Here is a 24,524-nt window from a genome sequence, read left to right as displayed (position 1 = left end):
CAATGAGATATTACCTATTAAAATGACCAAAATTGAAAAGACTACCCAGAGTGGAAGCAGTAATACAGGCCTTTGTGCTCAGAGAGAGGCAACCAAATAAGTTAGGAGATAGTTACACAAAATTGAAGAGGGCAGTAAATTTTAGTCAAGTGTTGGTTATGTTGAAGTTACCTCTGCACGTCATACTGCCCATTCCACTCTTCTGTGTACTTTTCACAGGACTCCTCTCTTCTATGTTATTTTCTCCTCTACTTTGGCTTTCATCAGCAAAATTGTAAGGAAGCAGATTAACTGATCAATCAATCTACTAAAATGATGCTGTTTGCTTTCCCCCATCTAGCCGTCCAAGTCCCAAGTGGAGGTTAAGCATTTTCTTTTGTTACTCAGATATCATACCAAAATACCACAAATAAGTAAGTTAAGTTTTATATTTCTGAATGAATGTACACTGACAACTTTCTCTGTTAATGCAAAAAAGGCAAATCTGATCATGGTACCACCATTTCAAAACCCTTCAATAGCTTTCCTTTAAATTAAGGTATAGAACAAAGTCCCCGATCTGGCCTCCAAGGCCCTGTGTTACCCCCATATGCTGGCCTCCCTGGCCCATCTGACTCCTCCCTGCATCCCTCTTTGCAAGCCAGCTACATTTACCATGCTGTGCCTCTCCAATTACCTAGGCTCTCTGATAATCTAGGCTCTCCATGATAAGGGCCCTGTGGATGGGACCTGTTCACAGGCATCACCTCTTAGAAATGAAGATGCTCAGGCCCCACCACTGATCTACTGAAACAGAATTCACTTTTTAACAAGATCTCCAGGAGACTCACAGGCATTAAAGTTTGAGAAGCACTGCTATAGGTTACCTCCCACTGTGGTCCTTTGTTTTGTTTTTCCTTTACTCCTTGCCCAGACCTTTGCTTGCTAAGATTTCTCACCAGATTTCAGCTTGAAGTTGGGAGTTAGGTATGGGTCTGGAACGTGAGCTACAGTTTGCGTGAGGAGGACAAGTTTACTTGGGGTTGGGTCTTGACAGGAATCTAGAAATTAGGCCTCATTAAAATCATGTGTGATTAGCTCGGATAAGACCATACGGATCAAAGCACTCAGAGCATCAACATTTATTGATAAACTGGAGTTTGCAAAAACATGTCAGAAGTGTCCTCTGTGGTTGAAAATAGTGCCATAAAGTGTAATTTCTATTGTTAAAACCAGAACTGTCTGCAATGACTGACGTTTATGATTTCAGAGACTGTGGTGCCCCGTGCAGCAACCTGGATTTCTCATACATGGCCAAATCCACAATGTCCAGAAGAACAGCTTAACTTTGTCCAAAAGGTAATCAATGGGTGTTATCAGGGGAATTTTAGTTCTTCAATCCCTCCTCTTCTGGCAAAAGCACACAGTTATACAATTGGTTAACTCTTGTGTTCGACACCAATTTATATAAACTTATGTAAACAACATTTTCCTGAGCTTGGATAATGAAGCCTCCAAAGTGAATCAGTGTGTAAAGAATTGTCACCTGTGTTATTGTCATTGCAGTGCTCTTATATTAGTTTCTACTTCAGAAAGCAAACACTGAAAGGAGCTCAACAATTTCTAACAGATATAGGTAAGAGAGAATGCTTTTTGTAATATTCATTATTTTTTCATAGAAAGTTAAAATACTGTTAACTTTATAATAATTTTGATTTGATTTACAAGATACCAAAATAGCCAGTTGAAGATGGAAAACAAATAGTGAATAATCTGCATGCTTTATTATTGTGAGTAAAATCTGGATGAGCAAAATAGCTCTAAGAACACATTGTACTCTTTAAATATTTAATCATCTGGTTAGCATACTTATAATGACTCTATAGGATAAGTTTTGGTGAATTAGAACTTTAAACAAATGAACAGAATAGTTTAAGGATTTAGGTCAATGTTTTCTACATACAAAATCTTTCTGATAATTGTGTTCAAAATATTTATTTGATTTAATTAACCATATTCTCTGATTAAATTTTAAGTTAAATCACTTAAATAGTAACCTCTCTACTCTTTCACCCACTTCTGACAATAATTTCATTATACATACATGTATATATACATATATATATATACAGAAAAATGAAGAAAATGTTTCTCCAGTGCTTTTCTCAGATTTATGACTTAATAAGTACCCACACATCAAATTGAGAATTTTTGAAATGTTTAGTGATTTGAGATTGCATGGAAGGATGTTCACTCGAAATAAATGTACATTTAACAACTGCAGTTATTGGCACTGGTAATTTATATTGCCTGTATTAAGTTCCAGTCTTTGGATCAGTTTTATACCACTAATAAAACTTGTGGAGAAGCAAATGCTTTAATCGCAAACCAGGAGGATTTCTAAAGAAAGTCAGCTCTAATCATAGTAATAACAAAGATAAAGCATCTTTTATATATGAAAAGAACTTTGAGGCCATGCTAGTATATTTATGAGCAAAAAGTAAAATTAAAATGAAAGTTTTTAACACACCATTGTAAAGCAATTATACTCCAATAAAGATGTTTAAAAAAAAATTCTTAATTAAAAAACCTAAAAAAAAAAAATGAAAGTTTCTAATTCATACACAAATTCCATAGGAAAATAAACTTGGAGTTTTTAATAAAAGAAAAAGAAAGGTGACCCTGTGTTGACAACTTTTGTTGAAGCCAGAGTTGACAGATATTTATCCTCCAAACGCTGAGACTTTCCCCTTATTTCATCTTCAACCTTCCTCTGATACTTCCTCTCTCTATTTGCTTGTCTTTCCTACACTTATTCATCTATGTTCGTTTGTCTCTTTCAGTTTTTTGTTGTTCCTTGTTTTCACCCACACAAATTTTCCATTCCACTTCTCTACCCACTCTCATCTCAATGCCCTCCTCTCTCTTTTGAAAACTTTCACGACACTGTTCTATAAGGGAAAATATGGCATCTGTCTATGGGTGGTGGTAAACAAATGTCAACTGTTGTCCACAACTTAGATACTTTATTTCATTCTCCTCACTGCTGTCCCACTTGCTTCCCTTTCATTTCTCATTATTCTCCGACCTCAACTCTATCCCCAATGGAAATTGCTCTCACTAAAAAATCTCTTAATTCCTACACACAATGATCTCTATTCACTCCTTATCCTACCAGAGCAATTATTTCATTTTAGGCACTGTATTTTCCTTTGTCCTTCTTGAGTATTTTCCTCTGTTTAAGTTCCCAACACTCAGCTTTCCAATTCTCTCCTGCTTCTCTGACACTCTGCTCTGTAGCCTTTTCTGGTCTTTCCTTTTCTCCTTTTGTGTGAGCCAGAGCTCTTGGCTGCAAGATGAAATGAGTTAATTGAATGAAAATTGGCTTGGACATAGAAATGTTAGGGAAGTTGGGGAAATCCACTAGAGAAATTGGCAGGACACAAAGAAAGAAGTCAGACAGTCAACAGCCAAGATCATGTCCCATCTCTAGCTCAATAAGACCTGTTGTCATTGCTGCTGAACTTGAATGCCACAATTCACACTCTCAATGCCATTGCTATGGGTATAGGATTTTCTGGGGTCATGATATTGTTTCCTTGGTTGACTTTACAACCAAAATTCTCTTTGTCCACATTTGACCTCTTTCTCCCCTCTCCATATCTCAAATACAGTGTAAATGAGTTTTTTTTGGGCTAACCCTATATCAAGCCCCCTCACTCTAGGTACCAGGGGGATGGGAAAGTTAGTTTCCAGAAACTTTGGCTTCTAGAGAGGATGAGAGCTTTAGTCTGCCACCAAGACTCACTTGGTAGAAAAGAGGATCAGATGTGAACCATCTAATAAATGATGTACATCCATTTTTAATCTCTTTAATATAAATTCTTCAAGCTTATTTTCATTCCTTCCTCTTTTTTTTTACCTTATGCACACTGTCCAATGTATAAGCCATATATAAGTATGTTTTCAGCCACCTCAATGATATCCAAGTCATTATTTCTATTAAGCACTTGTAGAATCATACTGCTAAGTTTATCTCACCTGGATGTTCAGAGGATGCTCCTTGCAAAAACTGGCTACTGCATCTGAGTCTTCAATCTCAATTTTTAATGACTAACTATCCAGTCATTAAAGAGAGTGACTCTCTCTCCTTTACTAATTACTCCTTCACATTTAATCTGTCACCAAGTCTTAGTGACTCTACATTCTGATTTATTTTGATCTATCTCTTTGTCTCCCTCATCATCCTAAGCATATCACACATGAACGAAGAACCTCACATACATTTTAATCAACTGGGGAGCATTTAAAAACGCATATTACTTGACCACATTCATGATCTACTGAATCAATTTCTACAGTAGTACCTCAGACTCAATGTTTTACATGAAAAACTACCCCAAACAATTTGGATGTTTAATCTGATTTGGGAATTACTGGACAAGAGTCATAACTTCCTGAAGAGTATTCATGACACAAGATTCTTCTTCCTGCAGACTATTTCTACAACCAAATATTTAATTTCAAAACTAACAGATGATGACACTCCATATCTTAAAAGTTTTCAGTGCTTGCCTATTACTTGAAGAATAAAATTGAAGATCATTCACACAGCATTCAATTCATTTGATAATCCAGGCCTTTCTAACATTTTTTTGATGTGCATCCACGTCAAACACACAGAATTTCCCTACCTCATTCAAAAGTTTCCCCATAAATTTGCTCATGTTCAGAATTTCTTTCTTTTCTTCTAAATCTGTTTATTCCTATACATATTTTGAACTGAAATAATCACATTTTTCCAATATAGCAATTTCCCGAAATACTTTTCATGTATTAAAGAGTAAATAAAATAAATGGCATTCAGTCTAGTGTATGCTTTTATTTATATTAGCTTAACCAAATCTTCTTTTTAAACTTCTGATAAATGTTACTTTACATTTACTGCATTGTATTTTAGAGGCCGTCTATTAAGGATATGGAAACGAAAAATGCAACAGAGCTGACAGAGTTTGCTCTCACAGGACTTACATATCAACCAGAGTGGCAAATCCTCTTGTTCCTGCTGTTCTTAATGCTATACCTCATCACCATTGTGGGAAACCCTGGTCTGATTGCTCTCATCTGTAATGACCCTCACCTTCACATTCCCATGTACTTATTCCTTGGGAGCCTGGCTTTTGTAGATACTTGGTTATCACCCACAGTGGCCCCCAAGATGCTGGTCAACTTCTTTGCCAAGAGCAAAATGATCTCTCTCTTTGATTGCAAGATACAATTTTTTTCCCTTGCAATCTGTGTAACCATGGAATGTTTTTTGCTGACAACAATGGTGTATGATCGCTATGTGGCCATATGCAAACCACTACATTATCCAGTGATTATGACGACTAGGCTATGCATCTGGCTATTAATTTTGTCATTTTTAGGTGGCCTTTTCCATGCCATATTTCATAATGCTTTTTTATTCAGATTACCTTTTTGCAATTCCATCATAGTACATCACTTTTACTGTGACATTATACCATTGTTTAAGATTTCCTGTACTGATCCTTCCATTAATTTTCTGATGATTTTTATTTTCTCTGGGCCAATACAGTTGTTCACTATTTTCATTGTTCTTTTGTCTTACACACTTATTCTCTTTACAATCTTAAAAAAGAAGTCTGTAGAAGGCATAAGGAAGGCCTTCTCCACCTGTGGAGCCCACCTCCTATGTGTCTCTTTATACTATGGGCCTCTTCTTTTCATGTATGTGTGCCCTGGATCCACACAAGCAGATGATCAAGATATGATGGACTCTCTATTTTACACTGTCATAATCCCTTTGTTAAATCCAATTATCTACAGCCTGAGAAATAAGAAAGTCATAGATTCACTGACAAAAATGTTAAAGAGAAATGCTAATAGGTGTTCTTTTTTCATTAAAACAGCACATAATTGTACAGGTTAGATGTTGCTATGTGTTGACTAGTGTTCAAAGTTTTTTGCATTTATAATTGTCCTACTATTTTAATGACTTAAGATGTTAGTGCCTAACAAATTCCTTAAAGTATTTGCATATCTTATTCAAAAATATGTAAGGAGGGGGTGGAGGCAAGATGGCAGAGTAGGAGGACGTGGAATTTGCGTCCACATTCCCTGTCCACTAGGGCACCTACCAGGCACCTGTGGGGGACCATGGACACCTAGGGGACGGGAGGAACCCCCAGCGACTGGGTAGGACATGGAGCGTGGGGGGAGTGAAGGGGGAGGAGAAGTGGAGGCGGGACGGGACTGGAGCCCCTGAGGAGCAGCTGGGGGAGGAGAAGGGATCCCACGCTCAAAGGGGGAAATTGGGGGACCATTGGGAGGGCAGAGGATCAAAAGGGAGCATGGCCAGGTTTCCCCTGCCCACTTGGGGCCCCAGGAACCTGCTGAGATCCCGGGCCTGATCCTCTGCCCACCGAGGCTCCCTCCAGCTGTGCAGGTCCTGAGCGAGTGGGAGGGAGGGAAGGCAGAGCAGGAGTAAAGGATGGACCTACAGGCCGGCACCTCTGAGGGGCTGCTGGGGGAGGGGAGGAGTTTCTACACCCAGCAGGATCCACCCATGGTTAGTGGTCCAGGGGGGATGGGGGAGACCCTGAGGGGGGAACGGAGGAACGGAAGGGAACGTGGCCAGCACTTTCCCTGTCCACTTAGGCACTGGGGAGCCTGCTGAGCTCTCAGGCTGAATCCTCTGCCCGCGGAGCCTCCCTCTTACCGCACAGAGCCCAAGCCCTGTCCCTACACCCCCACCCAGGGCCCTACCTCTACACTCAGAGACCCCCTCCAACGTGCTGGGCCTAAACCCCACCCACACACCCTCCCCCAGGGCCCTACCTCCAAACTCCGGAACCCCACACTCCACTCATGCTGCCTCTCCCCTTGCACGCAGGTCCTAAGCAGAGGCCCTGCACCCGGCTTGAACATCGCCCTGCCTAGGCCCCGCCCCAAAGTCTTTTTCTGGCTGTGTGCGTCCTGAGCCTAAGCCCTGCCTAGGCCCCACCCCTGCTTAAGTTCCACCCCCGCCTAAACTCCACCCCCCCATAGCCAAGGACTTTTTTTTTTTTTTTTTTCTTCTTTTAGGTTGGGGTTCTGTTTTACCTTGTTGCTGTTGACATATTTTTATTTTTTCTAATAAATCTTTTATTTTTCAAAATTTATTTTATTCTTTATACTTTGTTATTGTTCTGCTCCTTTTGGCTTGTTCCCCCCCCCCCTTTTTTTTTCTGTTGTGGTTTTGTTTTACCTTGTTGCAGTTGTTTCAATTATATGTTTATTTTTCATAATACATTTTTTACCTTTCTAATTTTATTTTATTTTTTATTCTTTGTTATTGTACTGCTCCTTTTTTTCTTTTTTTTTTTTCCGCTGAGCCACACGGCTTGTGGGATCTTGGTTCCCAGGCTGGAGATTGGGCCTCCAAACAAACAAAAAACAAAAGCCCAAACAATATTTGTCCTCAAAATTATATTAAGATTTAAAGGGTTTTCTCTTCTAAATGTTAGAAAAACTAAAGTATAAAAGCAAGCTTTTAATCTACTCTGATATACTTTGGAAAATTTTACACAATTTTCTTAGAATCAGAAAAATTGTACATGAGTCAATTCAGATGAAAGGATTCTTATACATACTGTATTATTTATCATAAAACATTGTTTAAGTTTAATGTATATAACATGTTGATTTGATACATTTGTATATGGTAATTTGATTGCCATTGTAACATTAGCTAGCACTCTATCATATCATATAATTGTCATTTCTTTTTTGTGGTGGGAATAATTAAGATCTAGCCTCTTAGTACTTTTGATGATTATAATAAACTATTTTTGTCTCCATTTACTATACTGTACATTCGATTCCAGCACTTATTTATCTATTAGTTGCAAGTTTGTACCTTAAAAAACATAACTCCTATTCTCTCACTCCCTATCTCCTGGTAACTACCATTTTACTCTGTTTTTATGAGTTTGGCTTTTTTATATCCACATGTAGGTTATATCATACAGTATTTGTCTTTCTCAATCTGATTTATCTCACTTAGCATAATGTCCTCAAGGTCCATCCGTGTTTTCACAAATGGTAGGATATCATTCTTTCTGATGGCTGAATAATATTCAATTGTGTGTGTATATATATACATACATACATATATACACCACACTATATACCACACCTTATTTATCCATCCATCCTATGATGGGCACTTAGGTGTCTCTGTATCTTGTCTATTGTCGATAATGCTGCAATAAACATTGGAGTGCAGATATCCCTTTTATAACTTGTTTTCATTTCCTTTGAGTATATACCCAGAAGTGGAACTTAGAGAACATATGGCAGTTTTATTTTTAATTTTTTGAGGAAAATACATATTATGCATAATGCCTAAACCAATTTACATTCACACCAACAGTGTATAAGAGTTCCCTTTCCTCCACATCTTTGCCAATACTTGTTATTTCTTGCCTTCTTGATGACAGGCATTCTGAGAGGTGTGAGGTGATATCTCATTGTGGTTTTGATTTGCATTATCCTAATGATTAGTGATGTTGAACATCCTTTCATGTGCTGTTGACCATTTGAATGTCTTTTGGAAAAATATCTTTTCAGTTCCTCTGTACATTTTAAAATCAGATTGTACTTTTACTATTGAGTTGTATGAGTTCCTTACATATTTTGAATATTAACCCTTAATTTTTTAAATGATGAGTTTTGAATAATTTTCTTTGTAGACTCTTCTTCAAAATTAATAGAGTCATTTTTCAGAAGAGGTCACTAAGGATCATTGATAGGACACTGAAAACAAGTTCACCCCTTCCAGGTCACTGGGATAGAGGTAGGACTGGAATCAATATCACTTTTTCCCCATAACACTGTACAGCTGTCATAAGAAGTACAAGTCACAGTTAACTTCAAAATGCCTATAATTTAATGAGGAAGTTATACATTCACATATAAAAAAGGTAGATTATACATAAGGCATTCTAGATTGTGTTGAGTATATAAGACATGTTTGAGTGCAAAGAAAATGGAGATCAGTGTGGTCTGGGGCATTTAGTTAAAACTTTATTAAGTAGCCTTATATATAAATTATGCTTTATATAAAGAAGTAAATGATTTAGATATATGGGCAAAATCAACAGAAATAATCATGGACAGAGTCTGTGTTAATGGAAATGGGTATGACATTGGGAAAAGGAATAAAAGAGGTGATAATCAATGGATATTTAATTCCTTAGCTAGCCAAGATTACTGTTTTTACAATTGAATAGTCGTCCCCTTAACCTTAGTGATCTTCATGCAGTTCCTAAGATACAATTTTAACATGTTTATTGTATGCTTTTTTCAAACAGGCTCTCCACTGGGAGATTATATGAAAACTTTTGCTCAATGAAAAAGAATACGTATGTAAAGAAAAACTGATTTTAAATTTATTTTTAAAATCTTTAATATAAATACTGACACTGAACTTATCTGAGAACACTGAACCAAATATGGATACCCTAAATTTCTACACTGTACTTGTGCAAATTCATAAAGACAAACCTTTTGCACTGTAAGCATCCTCCCTGGAGTTATCAAAATAGTCTCGTGAATCTGAGTTTCAGATTTGAGATCGTAGAGGCTGACATGTTAGGGGAATGAAAGTCCCCTAGCAGTTTGTGTGCCTGTATCACAGAGACAGTAGGAGAAGCTGAAGAAGCTCCTCTCCTTGTTGTAAAAAGAAAAATTTGAAGACAAAATTATACGTGTTCTAAATTAGAATCTTATATCTTCATAATTCTTATCTCAACAGACTATATAGAGATGACTGAGGATAACTGCTCCTTGACAACTGAATTTATCCTCATAGGACTTACAGATCACCCAGAGCTAAAGACCCTTCTGTTTCTGATGTTCCTTACCATCTATCTGATCAGGGAAACCTTGGTCTGGTGACATAGATATTTACAGAGCATGGTCTTTACACATGAATGTACATCTTTCTTGGTAACCTCACTCTGATGGATTCCTGTTGTTCCTGCACCATTACCCACAAAATGTTGGCGATATTGTCCTTTTCTAAGGACAGAATGATTTCGCTCTATGAATGCATGGCACAATTTTATTTTCTCTGCCTTGCTGAAAGAGCAGATTCCTTTCTCCTGGCAGGAGATGGCCTACAATCGCTTTGTGGCCATATGTAACCCACCTCAGTACCACACCATGATGTCAAAGAAATTCTGCATTCAGATGACCACAGGGGCTTACATAGCTGGAAACCTGCATTCCATGATTCACACAGGGTTTCTGTTTAGGTTCAATCTCCGTGGGTCTCATCAAATCATTCATTTTTGTGTGTGTGATGTTCTTCCATTATACAGATTCTCCTGTGTTGATCCTTATACAAATGAATTAATGATATTTATCTCTGGAGGATCAGTTCAAACCTTTACTATTACCGTAGTAATAATCTCTTACCAGTACATCATTTTCACAATTTTCAAAAAGGAAATCTAAAGAAGGAAGAAGGAAAGCTTTATCTACTTGTGCATCACACTTTGTCTCAATAGTCTATGGTTCTCTTCTCTTCATGTACATTCGACCAAATTCAGTTAATGAAGAAGATAAAGATATACCCATTGCTATTTTTTATACTCTAGTGATTCCTTTATTAAACCCTTTTATCTATAGTCTAAGAAATAATGAAGTAATAAATGTTGTGAAAAAAATTATGAAGATATCATAACATTCTGAAACAATTATCATGCTATGTGGACAATGGATTTTAACTTGATAAAACTTTTTCAAAATCAAGGAATACTGAGAAAGTGGGAAATGACAACTTTATATATAAAATGTTAAATTATTAACACATGATTGGTGTATGAGTCAAATAAACAAGTTCAGAAAAGAGACTTTCTGCTAAAATGTATTCCAAAATATAAGCTACTAGGTTTCATCAGGGGTAAACTAAATAATTACTCTTGAGGTCAAAATTATGTTCCAGTATAATTAGTTCTACCAGTTACTCTTAGTTTCAGAGTATAATGAGTTACAATTTTCAACAAACCCAACAAACCCTAGAAGTAGAAGTCGTTATATACAAAGGTTGCCTCCATTTGATATTGCTGGCAAATTTCTCCAATCTGAAGGCATAATCTAACAAACTCCCCATGTTTCAAGTTCTTAAAAATTAATCCCTTCTTAAGCAATACTGTGTGACAGAAGTAAACTATATATTTCCATTTAAATCTCAATTTTGAGTTTAAGAGATTATATTTGAATATGAATATATGTACAATATTTATTCACTAATCAACAACATTTTCCTCTTAATTGTTAGTCAATTTTCTATCAAGTTCTCTGAAATAGAATATCTGAACAAATTGGTGATTTATCAATCTGTAGTTGAACATGTTGCAACTTACATTGACATCCCTTATGTATTTGATATTATCATGTTGTTTGCTTTTGATTGGCAGTCCATCATATATGACAGTGTAATTCCTGAATATATTAATTAAATAAAAGTTTTATTCTCTATGATATTATGTCACTTGCTTGTTATTAGGAATATCACTAACCTGGACTGATTCCAATTATAAGTATTGATGTATGCATAGCATTAACAAAAACCTGGAGATGCTGATCAAGCATATTGAGATAGAAAATGTTAAAAATTCTACATTTATAAACAAAAACACTTATTGATCCTTACATGTACAATTATGAAAGAAAAAAATAATTTACTGAGAACCTACTATCTGCTAGGCACTAAGCTAGAACTCATATATATTGCCTACTAAAGAGTTAGACATGATTTCTCATGATTTTCCTCAGTAAAAAATTTCATACTTTGAAATATCAAGGAAAGGATTTATTACCAAAAGACCAAATCTAGAAATAATAAGCAGATTAATTGATGTATGTGATTCTCTGATCATTTGCCTTTTGGCCTCAATCCATTTTCCAACTTCCTCTCCTGTGTTTTGTTTTATAATTAAGGACCACTGTAAACTCTATTTCCCAGACTCCCTCCCTTTCAAATGTCTTCTGGCTAGATTCAGACAATGAGGAGCACTGTAACTAAAGAGTGGGGGGAAACCCACAATATTTCTCCCCTGTTCCACTGCTGTAGGGAGTGTCTCCAGCACAAGCTGCATCTTATCACTGAGTCCACCTCCTGCAGGGAAAATGCTCATGCGGGTCAAATCATGGGTTCTGTTAACTAACCACTCATCCTCATGGGAGCTTCCTACCATTAGTAATCTCTGGGCTGCCTTACTATTCCCTGTTTGACTTTTTGATTTTACAACACTTTCAAACCATTTGCTAAATTAAATTTTCTCTTCTTAACTAGTGGGCAAGGTCTTTGTTTTCTTGAATTGTTCCTCTTACAATGACTACATAAAATTTAAAAACTTTTATATAATAGTAAAATAGAAGAGTTAACAGCCACATAAAAATACAAGAAAAAATATTTAAGACATTTATGAGGGAAAGAAAAAGTTTAACACCTTTAATATATAAGGAACTCTTACAATTCATTAAAACATGCAAACATCTGAATGGAAGGAAGGGCCAGTGAACATTCAACAGAAGAATTAAAAATATCCAATAAGTTTAAGAAATATATTTAACTTATTTCAATTTAAATAAATGAAATTAAAATTTTTTTGTTTTATTTTACTTCTATGGGGTGAGGGGAAAGAAGAGCTATCAGTGTGGAAAACATTTAAAAGGATAAAGATAGCCAATTTGTGGGAATATAATGGAGCAGTTGTAATTCTAAGATTGATACAGTCTTTCTGGAGGACAGTAAACAAAATAGATTAGATTTGGGGTGGCCACAACTGGTGAAGAAACTTGATCATGGGACTTAGAGGTCATCTGGGACCAGGGTAGAGCCTGGGTGGGACAGTGGTGGTCATTGATGGCACTTACTAAAGTGGCAACTCAGAAGCCACCCAGATCTCTTAGCAGAGCAATGGACACCTACACAGGCAGCACACTGAAACTCTGTGCATGTGACCCCCTCATTTTAACATTCCCCTCTGCTGGGGCAAAGGTTCCAGCACAGGGAGAGGGAAAAAGACACACTTAAAGGGAACAGGGCCCCCTCAAAGCCCAATCCTCATGGCTTCTGAAAAAATAAATAATAAAACATAAATAAACAATTTACCAGATAAAAAATTCAAACATTGGTAGCAAAAATGTGAACTGAATTAGGGAAAATAATTGATCTAAACACTGAACAATTTAACAAGGAACTAGAATATAAAAAAGACCCAGTCAAAAATGAATAATTCAATAGCTGAAATAAAAAACACACTAGAAGAAATGAATAGTAGACCAACTGACACAGAAGAATGCATAAGTGATTTGGAAGACAGAATAATGAAAATCAACCAATCAGAACAATAGGAAGAAAAACAAGTTTAAAATATAAAAGCACTTTGGAATACCATGAAGTGTTTCTGTATTCACATTATAGGGGTTCCAGAAGGAGAAAATAGAGACAATGGTGAACAAAAATGTATTTGAGGAAATTGTAGTTAAAAATCTCCCAAACCTGAAGAAGGAATAGATATCCAGGTACATGAAGCACAGAGGGCCCCAAAGAAGATGAGCCCAAATAGACCCATACCAAGACATATCCTAACAAAAGTTAGAGAGAACTCTAAGGCAGCGAGAAAAAGGAGAGCTATATTCAAATGAATCCCCATAAGACTATCAGCTGATTTCTTTGCAGAAACTTTGCAAGCTAGAAGAGAGTAGCATAATGTATTCAAAGTCCTGAAAGGGAAAAACTTGAAACCTAGGATACTCTACCTCTCAAGATTATGATTTAGAATAGAATGAGATAAAGAAATTCTCAAACAAGCAAAAACTAAAGAAATTCATCAATACTAAAATGGTGAAGGGTCTTCTCCCAATGGAAAAGAAATAAGAATCTGTAAGAAAGGGAAAAAAATCTCACTAGGAAAGGCAAATATATAGTAAGGAGGGAGGACCAATCAATTAAATAAGCCAGTGTGTAGATTAAAAGACAAAAAATTGTAAGAGCAACTTTAACTATAGTAAATAGTCAAGGGATAAGCATGAAGATATAAAATATGACATCAAATACACAAAATGTTAGGTAGAGGAGTAAAAATGTAGATCTTTTAGATTGTGTTTGAGTGTAAACAACTACCAGTTTAAAGCAAGTAGATATAATTACAGGTCAACATTTAGGAACCCTATGGTAACCACAAGTCAAAAATGTACAATAGATACACACACACACACACACACACACACACACACACAAAGAACGCAAGCATAATCTTAAAGAAAATAATAAAATCACAAAGGAAGAAAAAAGAAGAAAGAATGAACAGAGAAGAACTACAAAAACAACCAGAAAACAAGTAATAAAATATCAATAATTACTGTAAATGACAATGAACCAAATGCTCCAATCAAAAGACAAAGAATGGCTCATTGGACCCTTCAATAGGCTGCTTTCAAGAGACTGCTTTCAGGGATAAAGACAAACAGACTGAAAAGGAAGGGCTGGAAAAAGATATTTCATGTGAACAGAAATGACCAGTAAGTGGGGGTTAGCAATATTCACATCAGACAAAATAGACTTTAAAACAAAGGCTATAATGAAAGACAAAGAAGGGCATTATATTATGATCAAAGTATTAATACAAGAAGATATTATATTCATTAACATATATGCACCCAATACAAGAGCACCTAATATATCAAACAAATACTAGCAGACATAAAGGGAGAAATTGAAAATAATACAATAATAGTAGGGTACTTTAACAGCCCACTTACATCAATGGACAGATCATCCAGACAGAAAAGCAATAAGGCAACAGTGGTCTTAAATGACATGTAAGTCCAGTAGAAATTAATAGATATATACAGGACACTACAGCTAAAAATAGCAGAATATACATTCTTTTCAAGTGCATATGGAATGTTCCCCAGGACAGATTACAGGCTAGGCCACAAAACAAGTCTCAACAAAATTAAGAGAATAGAAATTATATAAAGCATTTTTTCCAACCACAACATTATGAAACTAGAAGTCAATTACAAGAAGAAAAATGAGAAAAGAACAAACAAGTGGAGATGACACAACATGCTACTAAAAAACCAATGCATCAATGATGAAATCAAAGCAGAAATCAGAAAATACCCTGAGACAAATGAAAATGGAAGCACAACACTCCAAAATCTATATGATTCAGTGAAAGCATTTCTAAGAGGAGGCTTTATAGCCATTCAGGCCATTTTCAACAACAAACAAACAAACAAAAAGCAAATAAACAACCTAACCTACCAACTAAAAGATTTAGAAAAAGAAGAACAAAGCCCAAAGATAGCAGAAGGAAGGAAATAATAAAGGTCAGAGAGGAAATTAACAAAATAGAGATCAAAATGACAATAGAAAAGATCAAAGAAACCTAGAACTGGTTCTTTGATATGATAAAAAAATTGATAAACCATTAACCAAGCTAACCAATAAGAAAAGAAAGGACCCAAATAAATAAAATAAGAAATGAAAGAGGAGAAATAACAGCTGATAACACAGAGATACAAAAAATCATAAGAGAATACTACAAATGGTCATGTGCCAACACATTGGACAACCTAGAAAAAATGGGCAAATTTCTTGAAATATACACCCTGCCAAAACTGAATCAAGAAAAAACAAGCAATTTGAACAGACTGGTCACCAACAGTGAAATAGAATCTGTAACTTAAAAAAGTCCCTGCAAACAAAATACAGGACCAATGGTCCTGCATCTTCTTGATTCAGTTTTGGCAGGGTGTATATTTCAAGAAATTTGCCCCCTGCCAAAACTGAATCAAGAAGAAACAGGCAATTTAAAGATGTAGACATAGAGAATGGACTTGAGGACACAGGGTGGGAGGGGGAAGCTGGGGTGAAGTGAGGGTAGCATCGACATATATACACTACCGAATGTAAAATAGTTAGCTAGTGGGAAGCAGCAGCATAGCAGAGATATCAGCTCAGTACTTTGCAATGACCTAGAGGGGTGGGATAGGGAGGATGGGAGGGAGGCTCAAGAGGGAGGGGATATGGGGACATATGTATGCATATGGCTGATTCACTTTGGCGTACAACAGAAACTAACAGTATTGTGAAGCAATTATACTCCAATAAAGATCTATTAAAAAATAATAATAAAGTACAGGACCAGACAGCTTCACTGGGGAATTGTACTAAACATATAAAGAAGAGCTAATACCTAAACTTCTCAACCCATTTCAAAAACTGAAGCGGAGGGAACACTCCCAAATTCATCCTATGAGGTCACCACTATCCTGATACCAAAACCAGACAAAGACACTAAAGAAAGAAAATAATAGGCCAATATCTTTGATGAAAATAGATGCAAAAATCCTCAACAAAATATTAGCAAACCATATCCAACAAATATAAAAAGGATCATATACCATGATCAAGTTGGATTTATTCCAGGGATGAAAAGATGGTTCAGTATTCACAAATAATGTGATACACCATATTAATAAAAGGAATGATAAAAATCATATGATCATCTCAATAGATGCAGAAAAAGCATTTGCCAAGATTCAACATTTATTCATGATAAAAACTCTCCTCATAGTGGGTATAGAGGGAACATATCTCAACATAATAAAGTCCATAAATTTAGCACATACTTAGCATGTCTTTCATTTTTCTAAGTCTGTCCATTGATTCACATTTTTTGAATTTAAATGATTGCATTTATTTCCATCCCCCTCCCCCCAAAAAAACAGATCCCATCTATTAAGGAGGTATAATAAACAAAATTAAGAGAAAATTCTGAAGTGCATGTTTCATTTCAACTCTCTTCCTCCATAGTTTCACTTTATAATTTCTTACTGACTATTCCTTTCATTTACTCCATGTATTTCAGACACTGCCCAGTGAGGAGATGGAAAAAGAAAATGCAATGTTACTGATAGAGTTTATTTTCATAGGACTTACACATCAACAAAAATGGCAAATCCCCTTGTTACTGGTGTTCTTGGTGATATATCTCATCACTGTCATGGGGAACCTTGGTCTGATTGCTTTTTTATGTAATGACCTTCATCTTCACATCCCCATGTACTTATTCCTTGGGAATTTGGCTTTTGTGGATGCCTGGATATCATCCACAGTGACCTCCTCCTGGCCCCAGCCAGATGTTGGTGAATTTCTTTGCCAAGAGCAAAATGATATCTCTCACTGAATGGAAGATACAATTTTTTCCCTTTGGAATCAGTGTAACCACAAAATGGTTTTTGTTGGCAACGATGGCATATGATCGCTATGTGACCGTATGCAAACCGTTACCTTATCCAGTAATTATGACGAATAGACTAAGCATCCAGCTGTTGGTTTTGTCATTTTTAGGTGTCCTTGTTCATGCCATACTTCATAATGTTTTTAAATTCAGATTAACCTTCTATAATTCTATCATAATAGAGAACACATACTGTGACATTGTACCATTGTTTAAAATTCCCTGTACTGACCCTTCCATTAATTTTCTGATTGTATTTATTTTCTCTGGATCAATACAGTTGTGCATAATTCTGACTGTTCTTGTCCCTTATAAAGTTGCCCTTTTTACAATATTAAAAAAGAAGTCTGTACAAGGCATAAGGAAAGCCTTCTACACATGTGGAGCCCATCTCTTAACTATCTCTTTATACTATGACCCTCTATTCTCCATGTATGTGCTCCCTGGATCTGCAGAAGCAGATGCTCAAGATACAGTGGACTCTCTATTTTGAACTGTCACAATTCCTTTGTTAAATCCAGTCAACTATAGTCTGGGAAATAAGAAAATCATAGGTTCTCCGGAAAAAATGCTAAAGAAAATGCTTAGATCTCACACTAATATCTGTTCTCCATTCATTAAAAGTCACATAAGTGGGCAGATTAGATATGTGTTGATTAGTGTTCAAAGTTTTTGCACTTACAATTGCCCTAGAGATTTTACGACTTAAGGTAGGAGTACTAATAAATATATTAAAATATGTGCATATATGAGTCAAAAGCATAAAAACCATAGAAAAATTTAATCACGTGTTCAAGTCAAATTAAAGAGGAAAATAAATTAATATATTTTACACATATGTTCTCAATGTGGCTCCGTAAATACGCGATGCACTATAATAGCACAATTGCTCTGAAAAAAAACTGAATATGACTTTTTGATAGTAAAACAGCTGTGCAGCCTGGAAGCTCATATCATGTTTACCTCCACAGTGGAGGCAGGTTTGTGTTTAAGGAAACAGGCCAAATACAGGAATTTTGCTAGCCACCAAAAGGACTTTCATTACGTTCTATTTGGGACATGGTGAAGTTTATTTCTTGTGGGGACTTAATTCTCATATTACACAGAGAAATCAGCAGAAATGAGAAGGCAATAAGAAAAAATGAGAAAGGAGTTAAAAAAGTGAAAGTCAGAACAAATTGTAAGAGGATGCTTTTAGCTCAGTGTGTGTCTATAAATAATAAGAGGGAAGCTGCCTCTCACTGTCTGTGATGCCTTGAAAGGCACTGTCCAGTTTTCTTGTATGTTGTATGGTAATCTGAAAAGCTTTACTAATTCAGAAAGCTAAGAGATGAGATTTCAGATTTAATTGGGATGGGCATAGAGAAGAAAAGAGAAATGACAGAATAGGAAGGAAATGGATTAATCCTTCCTATCATTTAAAAATAAAGAAACTGATAAGAAAAAAAGAAGTAATATGTAAAGGTTATTAGAATATACTGTTGAGTAAAAGAGGCTTCAAATGCATATTACCAAAGTTCAAATAGTTTTAAGATGATATGATATTGGAGAGTCCAGTGAGTAGCTAGAAAAGACATAAAAATGAACAAGAGTTTACATGATTTGTGCCCCCAAAGTCCTTAAATGTTAGCTTTTGTCCCACTCCATACTTTATGAATAATAAGTGATTCATCTTCAGGTCCATCTCTGACCTTCCAATCTCACCACTGATTCCGTATACGTTCCTACTGACACCACTGAGGCCCTTACCCTAAAATTACTCATATTTGTCATTTGCAATAGTCTTGTTACTTCCTTTATATTGTGTTGATATTCTCTTACTTCCCAAACATTAGTGTAAGATTATTCTTCATAAACAAAACTCTGATTAAATAATATTCCTCTTCAATAAATTTTAGTGGATTGCCATTGCTACCAGATTATGTGTATATATGGTACATGTATGCAGAACTTCATATATGAATAAACATATGTTTAATTTTCAGATCTATGTATAGATAACATGATATATAAATACATCTACATCTAAATATATTACCTTGCATTTGCTTATGCTGGCATTATTTGAGGACTTTCCCCCCAGATTTGATTTAATTCTGAAATCTCTGCCTCCACAATTTTCCTAATGGACCATATGTTATACCCAAAATGAATTACTGACAGCCTCTGGACGAACCTTCCTCTCACATACATGGTTTTGTTCATACAGGTCTGTCCACTGAGAATGCTCTCTACAGGTGCATCTGTCTTCGTTTACAATTGAAATGGTCCTTTCTTCAAAGTCTATCTTAAATGTTACAGTTTCCATGATGCATTTCCAGATTACCTCAGAGAGAATAGGAATGCTTCTTCGTTTGAAACACTGAGTAGTTTATTTGTTCTTTTAGACCACAAATGACCTTGTGTAATACTTATTTTTGGCCTACAAGCAGTTTTTTTTCAGATTATGACTTACAAGTCTGATTATTCTTCAATCTTTTGTGGTGCTTAGCACAGCTATTTACACACATGAGGTCCTAAATAAGTATTTATGAAATATACAAACAATTGAAATAAATATGACTTCAAAAATGCTTCAGATGGGGTTTCCCTGGTGGCGCAGTGGTTGAGAATCTGCCTGCCAATGCAGGGGACGCGGGTTCAAGCCCTGGTCTGGGAAGATCCCACATGCCGCAGAGCGACTAGGCCCGTGAGCCACAACTACTGAGCCTGCGCGTCTGGAGCCTGTGCTCCGCAACAAGAGAGGCTGCTATAGTGAGAGGCCCGCGCACCGCGATGAAGAGTGGCCTCCACTTGCTGCAACTAGAGAAAGCCTTCACGCAGAAATGAAGACCCAACGCAGCCATAAATAAATTTTTTTTTAAAATGCTTCAGATGAAGTAAGAGTGCATCACTTGTTTTCAATCTTGTAATGAGTTCAGGGAGATCACTTTGCCTGGGATGGCTACTGCATGTCAGTTCACCACCCTGTTTCTTTTAAGATAATCACAAGTATCATACACATAAAGTGAATTAATCTTATTCTTTTTATCATGAAGATTAGCTCCTGGGATATATCAAGAGAAGCCCTTTAGTTAGATCTTTGGATTAAAGTATTTCCAACAATGTCATTATTACATATTTCAGGAGGTGGGCACAAGATTAGACCAGGTCAACTTCCAGGAGAGATACATTGATTTCACTAGAAAAAATTAGTTGTCAGGCTGGATCAAATTTTGGACCATCATTCTCAAAGAAGTTTCATATACAAGTTATTCCTTGCGCTATAAAAATATGATGATACCTTGTTTGAGAAGGTACCTTCTAAGTCAGCTTCATTTGGGGGTAACAGTTAACAACTGCATATTTCCATTTATTTTTCAATATAAAGAATGTGGTTCACTAAATATTCAGTGTTTGTATTAGTCAGGATTGTCCAGGATAGTACCAATAGGAGATATATATCTACATCTATATCTATCTCCACAATATATATACACACATACATACACATACATGTAGACAGATATAGAGATCAACCTATATCACTCTCTATATAAATCTACATCTACATGTACCTCCATAACCATATCTACACCTATATCTAAAGACTTGTATTATTAGATGTGACTCACCTTATAATGGAGGCTTAGAAGACCCATGATCTGCTATCGGCAAGGTGGAGATCCAGGAAAGCTGATGGTAGTTTTAGACTTGAAATTGGAGAGCCAATGGTATATATTCCACTACATGTATGAAATCCTGAGAAACAAGAGCATGGAGGGCAAAATAAGATTCATGTTCCTGATCAATCAGCCTTCCTCTGCCTTTCTGTTCCATTCAAGCCCAGAATGGATGAGATGACACCCACCCACAAAGGGTGCTGCAACCAACTTTACTTAGTCCACTAGTTCAATACTAATCTCTTCTAGAAGCACCCTCACAGACACACACAAAAATAATGTTAACTGGATATCTGGGCATCCCTAGGCCATGTCAACTTGACACAAAAAATTAACCATCACAAGTCCACCTGTTGTCAACTTGGCTACCACACATAATTTCTTAAAGTATATTTAAACTTCAAACAGAGACAATAGGTTACCTGCGTCAACATGGCAGAGTACAAAAACCCTGAACTCATCTCTTCTCACAGACACATCAAAATTACATCTATTTACAGAACATGATGAGAAAGACCAGAATCTACCAGAAAATATCTACTACAACTAAAGATATAAAGAAGGAACCACATAGAGGTAGGTAACAGGGGCAGAGTTGTGGTATAATCAAGACCTATACCCCTATATAGATTGCTACATATAAACCTCATGGTAACCACAAACCAAGAATCATAATAGATATAATACACAAAAATAGAAAGGAATCCAAACATAACACTAAAAACAGTCATCAAATCATAAGGGAAGAAAACAAAAGAAGAAAGGAATAAAAATGAAGTACAAAAACAACCCTGAAACAATTAACAAAACAGCAGTAAGTACATACTATCAAGAATTACTTTAAATGTTAAAGGACCAAATGCTCTAATCCAAAGATGTAAAATGGCTGAAGGGATACAAAAACAACACCCATATTTATACTGCCTACAAGACACTCTCTTCAGATCTAAAGACACACAGCGACTGAAAATGAAAGGATGAAAAAGTTATTCCATGCAAATGGAAATCAAAATTAAGTTAGGGTAGCAATACTTATATCAGACAAAAGAGACTTTAAAACAAGGACTGTAATAGGAGACAAAGAAGTACATAACATAATGATCAACGGATCAATCCAAGAAGATACAACAATTGTAAATATGTATGCACCCAACATAGGAGCACCTCAATACATAAAGCAAATATTGGTGAACATAAAGGGAGATATTGATAATAACACAATAATAGTAGGGGACATTAACACTCCACTTACATCAATGGACGGATCATCCAGACAGAAAATCAGTAAGGAAACACTGGCCTTAAAGGACACATTAGACTGAATGAACTTAATAGATATGTATATAGAACATTCCATCCCATAACAGAAGAAAAAACATTGTTTCAAGTACACTTAGAACATTCTCCAGGATACATCATACATGGTAGGGTACAAAACAAGCCTCAGGAAATTTAAGAAAGTTGAAATCATATCAAGCATTCTGACCACAATGCTATGAGACTAGAAATCAATAATGAGAAAAAAATCCCTCCAGAAAACGCAAACATGTGGAAGCTAAACAACATGCTACTAAACAATCAATGGATCAATGATGAAATCAAGGAAGAAATTTTAAAAAACAGGAAAAAATGAAAATGAAAACACAGTGATCCAAAATCTATGGGATGCAGCAAAAGCAGTTATTAGAGGAAAGGTTATGGCGAAACAAGCTTACCTCAGGAAGTAAGAAAAATCTCAGATAAACAACCCATCCTTACACCTAAAGGAACTAGAAAAAATGAACAAACAAAAACCAAAGTTACTAGAAGGAATGAAATCATACAGATCAGAGCAGAAATAAATGAAATAGAGACTAAAAGAAAAAAAAATAGAAAAGATCAATGAAACTAAAAACTGGTTCTTTGAAAAGATAAACAAAACTGTTAAACCTTTAGCTAGACTCATCAAGAGAAAAAGAGAGAGGGCCTGAATCAATGAACCAGAAATGAAAAAGAAGAAGTGACAATCAACACCACAGAATTACAAAAGATCATAAGAGATTATTATGAACAACTATATGCCAATAAAATGGAAAACCTAGGAGAAAAGGATAAATGCCTAAAATGTACGATCTCCCAAGACAGAACCAGGAAGAAACAGAAAATATGAACAGACCAATTACCAGTACAGAAATTGAATCAGTTAAAAAAAGAAAAAGAAACTCCCAACAAAGTCCAAGACCAGAGAGCTTCACAGGTGAATTAGACCAAACATTTAGAGAAGAGTTAACACCCATTCTTCTCAAATTATTCTAAAAAATTACCAAGGAAGGAAAGCTTCCAAACTCATTTTACATTGCCAGGATTACCCTGATATCAAAACCAGAAAAATATATCACAAAAAAGAAAATTACAGGTCAATATCAATGATGAACATACAGGCAGAAAAATCTTCAAATAAATATTAGCAAACCAAATTCAACAATACATTAAAAGAATCATACACCATGATCAAGTGGGATTTATCCCAAGTATGCAAGGATGGTTCAATATCTGCAAGTCAATCAATGTGATACACCACAGCAAAAAAATTGAAGAATAAAAATCATATGATCATCTCAATACATTCAGAAAAACCTTCTGAAAAAATTCAACATCAATTTATGAAAAAAACTCTCCAGAAAGTGGGTATAGAGGTTACATACCTCAACATAATAAAAGCCATAAATGCTAAGCCCACAGCTTACACCATATTCAATGGTGAAAAGCTAAAAGCATTTCCACTAAGATCAGGAACAAGAAATACTATGCTCTATCGCCTGGAGGGAGGAGAATCAAAAAATCTATGAAAATATGTTAACACCACCTCAGGAATTAAAAAATATTTGGTAGAGATATTTTCAGACTATAAAATATCTTGTTTCTCCTTTAAGTTTTGCATCAGTGGATCCTGCCTATAGCAATTATTACTTTGTACTTTCATAGCAATTTTCTATTTCCCTGATTTTTTCTACACATATTAATTGGAAAATATAGCTTAAATAGATATAAAATCCTCTTTTCCTTGAATTTATTGAAAATAGTGATCCACTGTTATCTATTTTTTTAACATCTTTATTAGAGTATAATTGCTTTACAATGGTGTGTCAGTTTCTGCTATATAACAAAGTGAATCAGTTATACATATACATATGTCTCCATATCTCTTCCCTCTTGCATCTCCCACCCTCTTACATCTCCCTCCCTCCCACCCTCCCTATCCCATCCCTCTAGGTGGTCACAAAGCACAGAGCTGATCTCCCTGTGCTATGCGGCTGTTTCCCACTAGCTATCTATTTTATGTTTGGTAGTGTATATATGTCCATGCCACTCTCTCACTTTGTCCCAGCTTACCCTTCCCCCTCCCCATATCCTCACATCCATTCTCTAGTAGGTCTGCATCTTTATTCCTGTCTTGCCCCTAGGTTCTTCTGACCATTATCTTTCTTTTTTTTTAGATTCCACATATATGTGTTAGCATACAGTATTTGTTTTTTTCTTTCTGACTTACTTCACTCTGTATGACAGTCTC

At 35.8% G+C, this 24,524-nt stretch overlaps 1 protein-coding gene and 2 pseudogenes across 1 annotated transcript; all 3 read left to right on the top strand.

Moving 5' to 3' along the window:
* Positions 1 to 4,906: 4,906 nt before the first annotated feature.
* LOC103020992 (olfactory receptor 5H8-like) lies at positions 4,907 to 5,932 on the top strand. Its single transcript, XM_007164263.3, has one exon. It carries the CDS (start codon positions 4,958 to 4,960, stop codon positions 5,930 to 5,932), a length of 975 nt encoding a protein of 324 aa, XP_007164325.3. The 5' UTR covers positions 4,907 to 4,957.
* Positions 5,933 to 9,810: 3,878 nt separating this feature from the next.
* On the top strand, positions 9,811 to 10,732 carry LOC103020710 (olfactory receptor 5K1-like; annotated as a pseudogene).
* Positions 10,733 to 16,949: 6,217 nt separating this feature from the next.
* LOC103020423 (olfactory receptor 5H8-like) lies at positions 16,950 to 18,021 on the top strand (annotated as a pseudogene).
* Positions 18,022 to 24,524: the final 6,503 nt, after the last annotated feature.

Source organism: Balaenoptera acutorostrata, chromosome 4, assembly GCF_949987535.1.
Source record: "Balaenoptera acutorostrata chromosome 4, mBalAcu1.1, whole genome shotgun sequence".
NCBI lineage: Eukaryota > Metazoa > Chordata > Mammalia > Artiodactyla > Balaenopteridae > Balaenoptera > Balaenoptera acutorostrata.
Note: the sequence above shows the minus strand (reverse complement) of the source record. Positions and strands in the feature narration are given on the sequence as shown.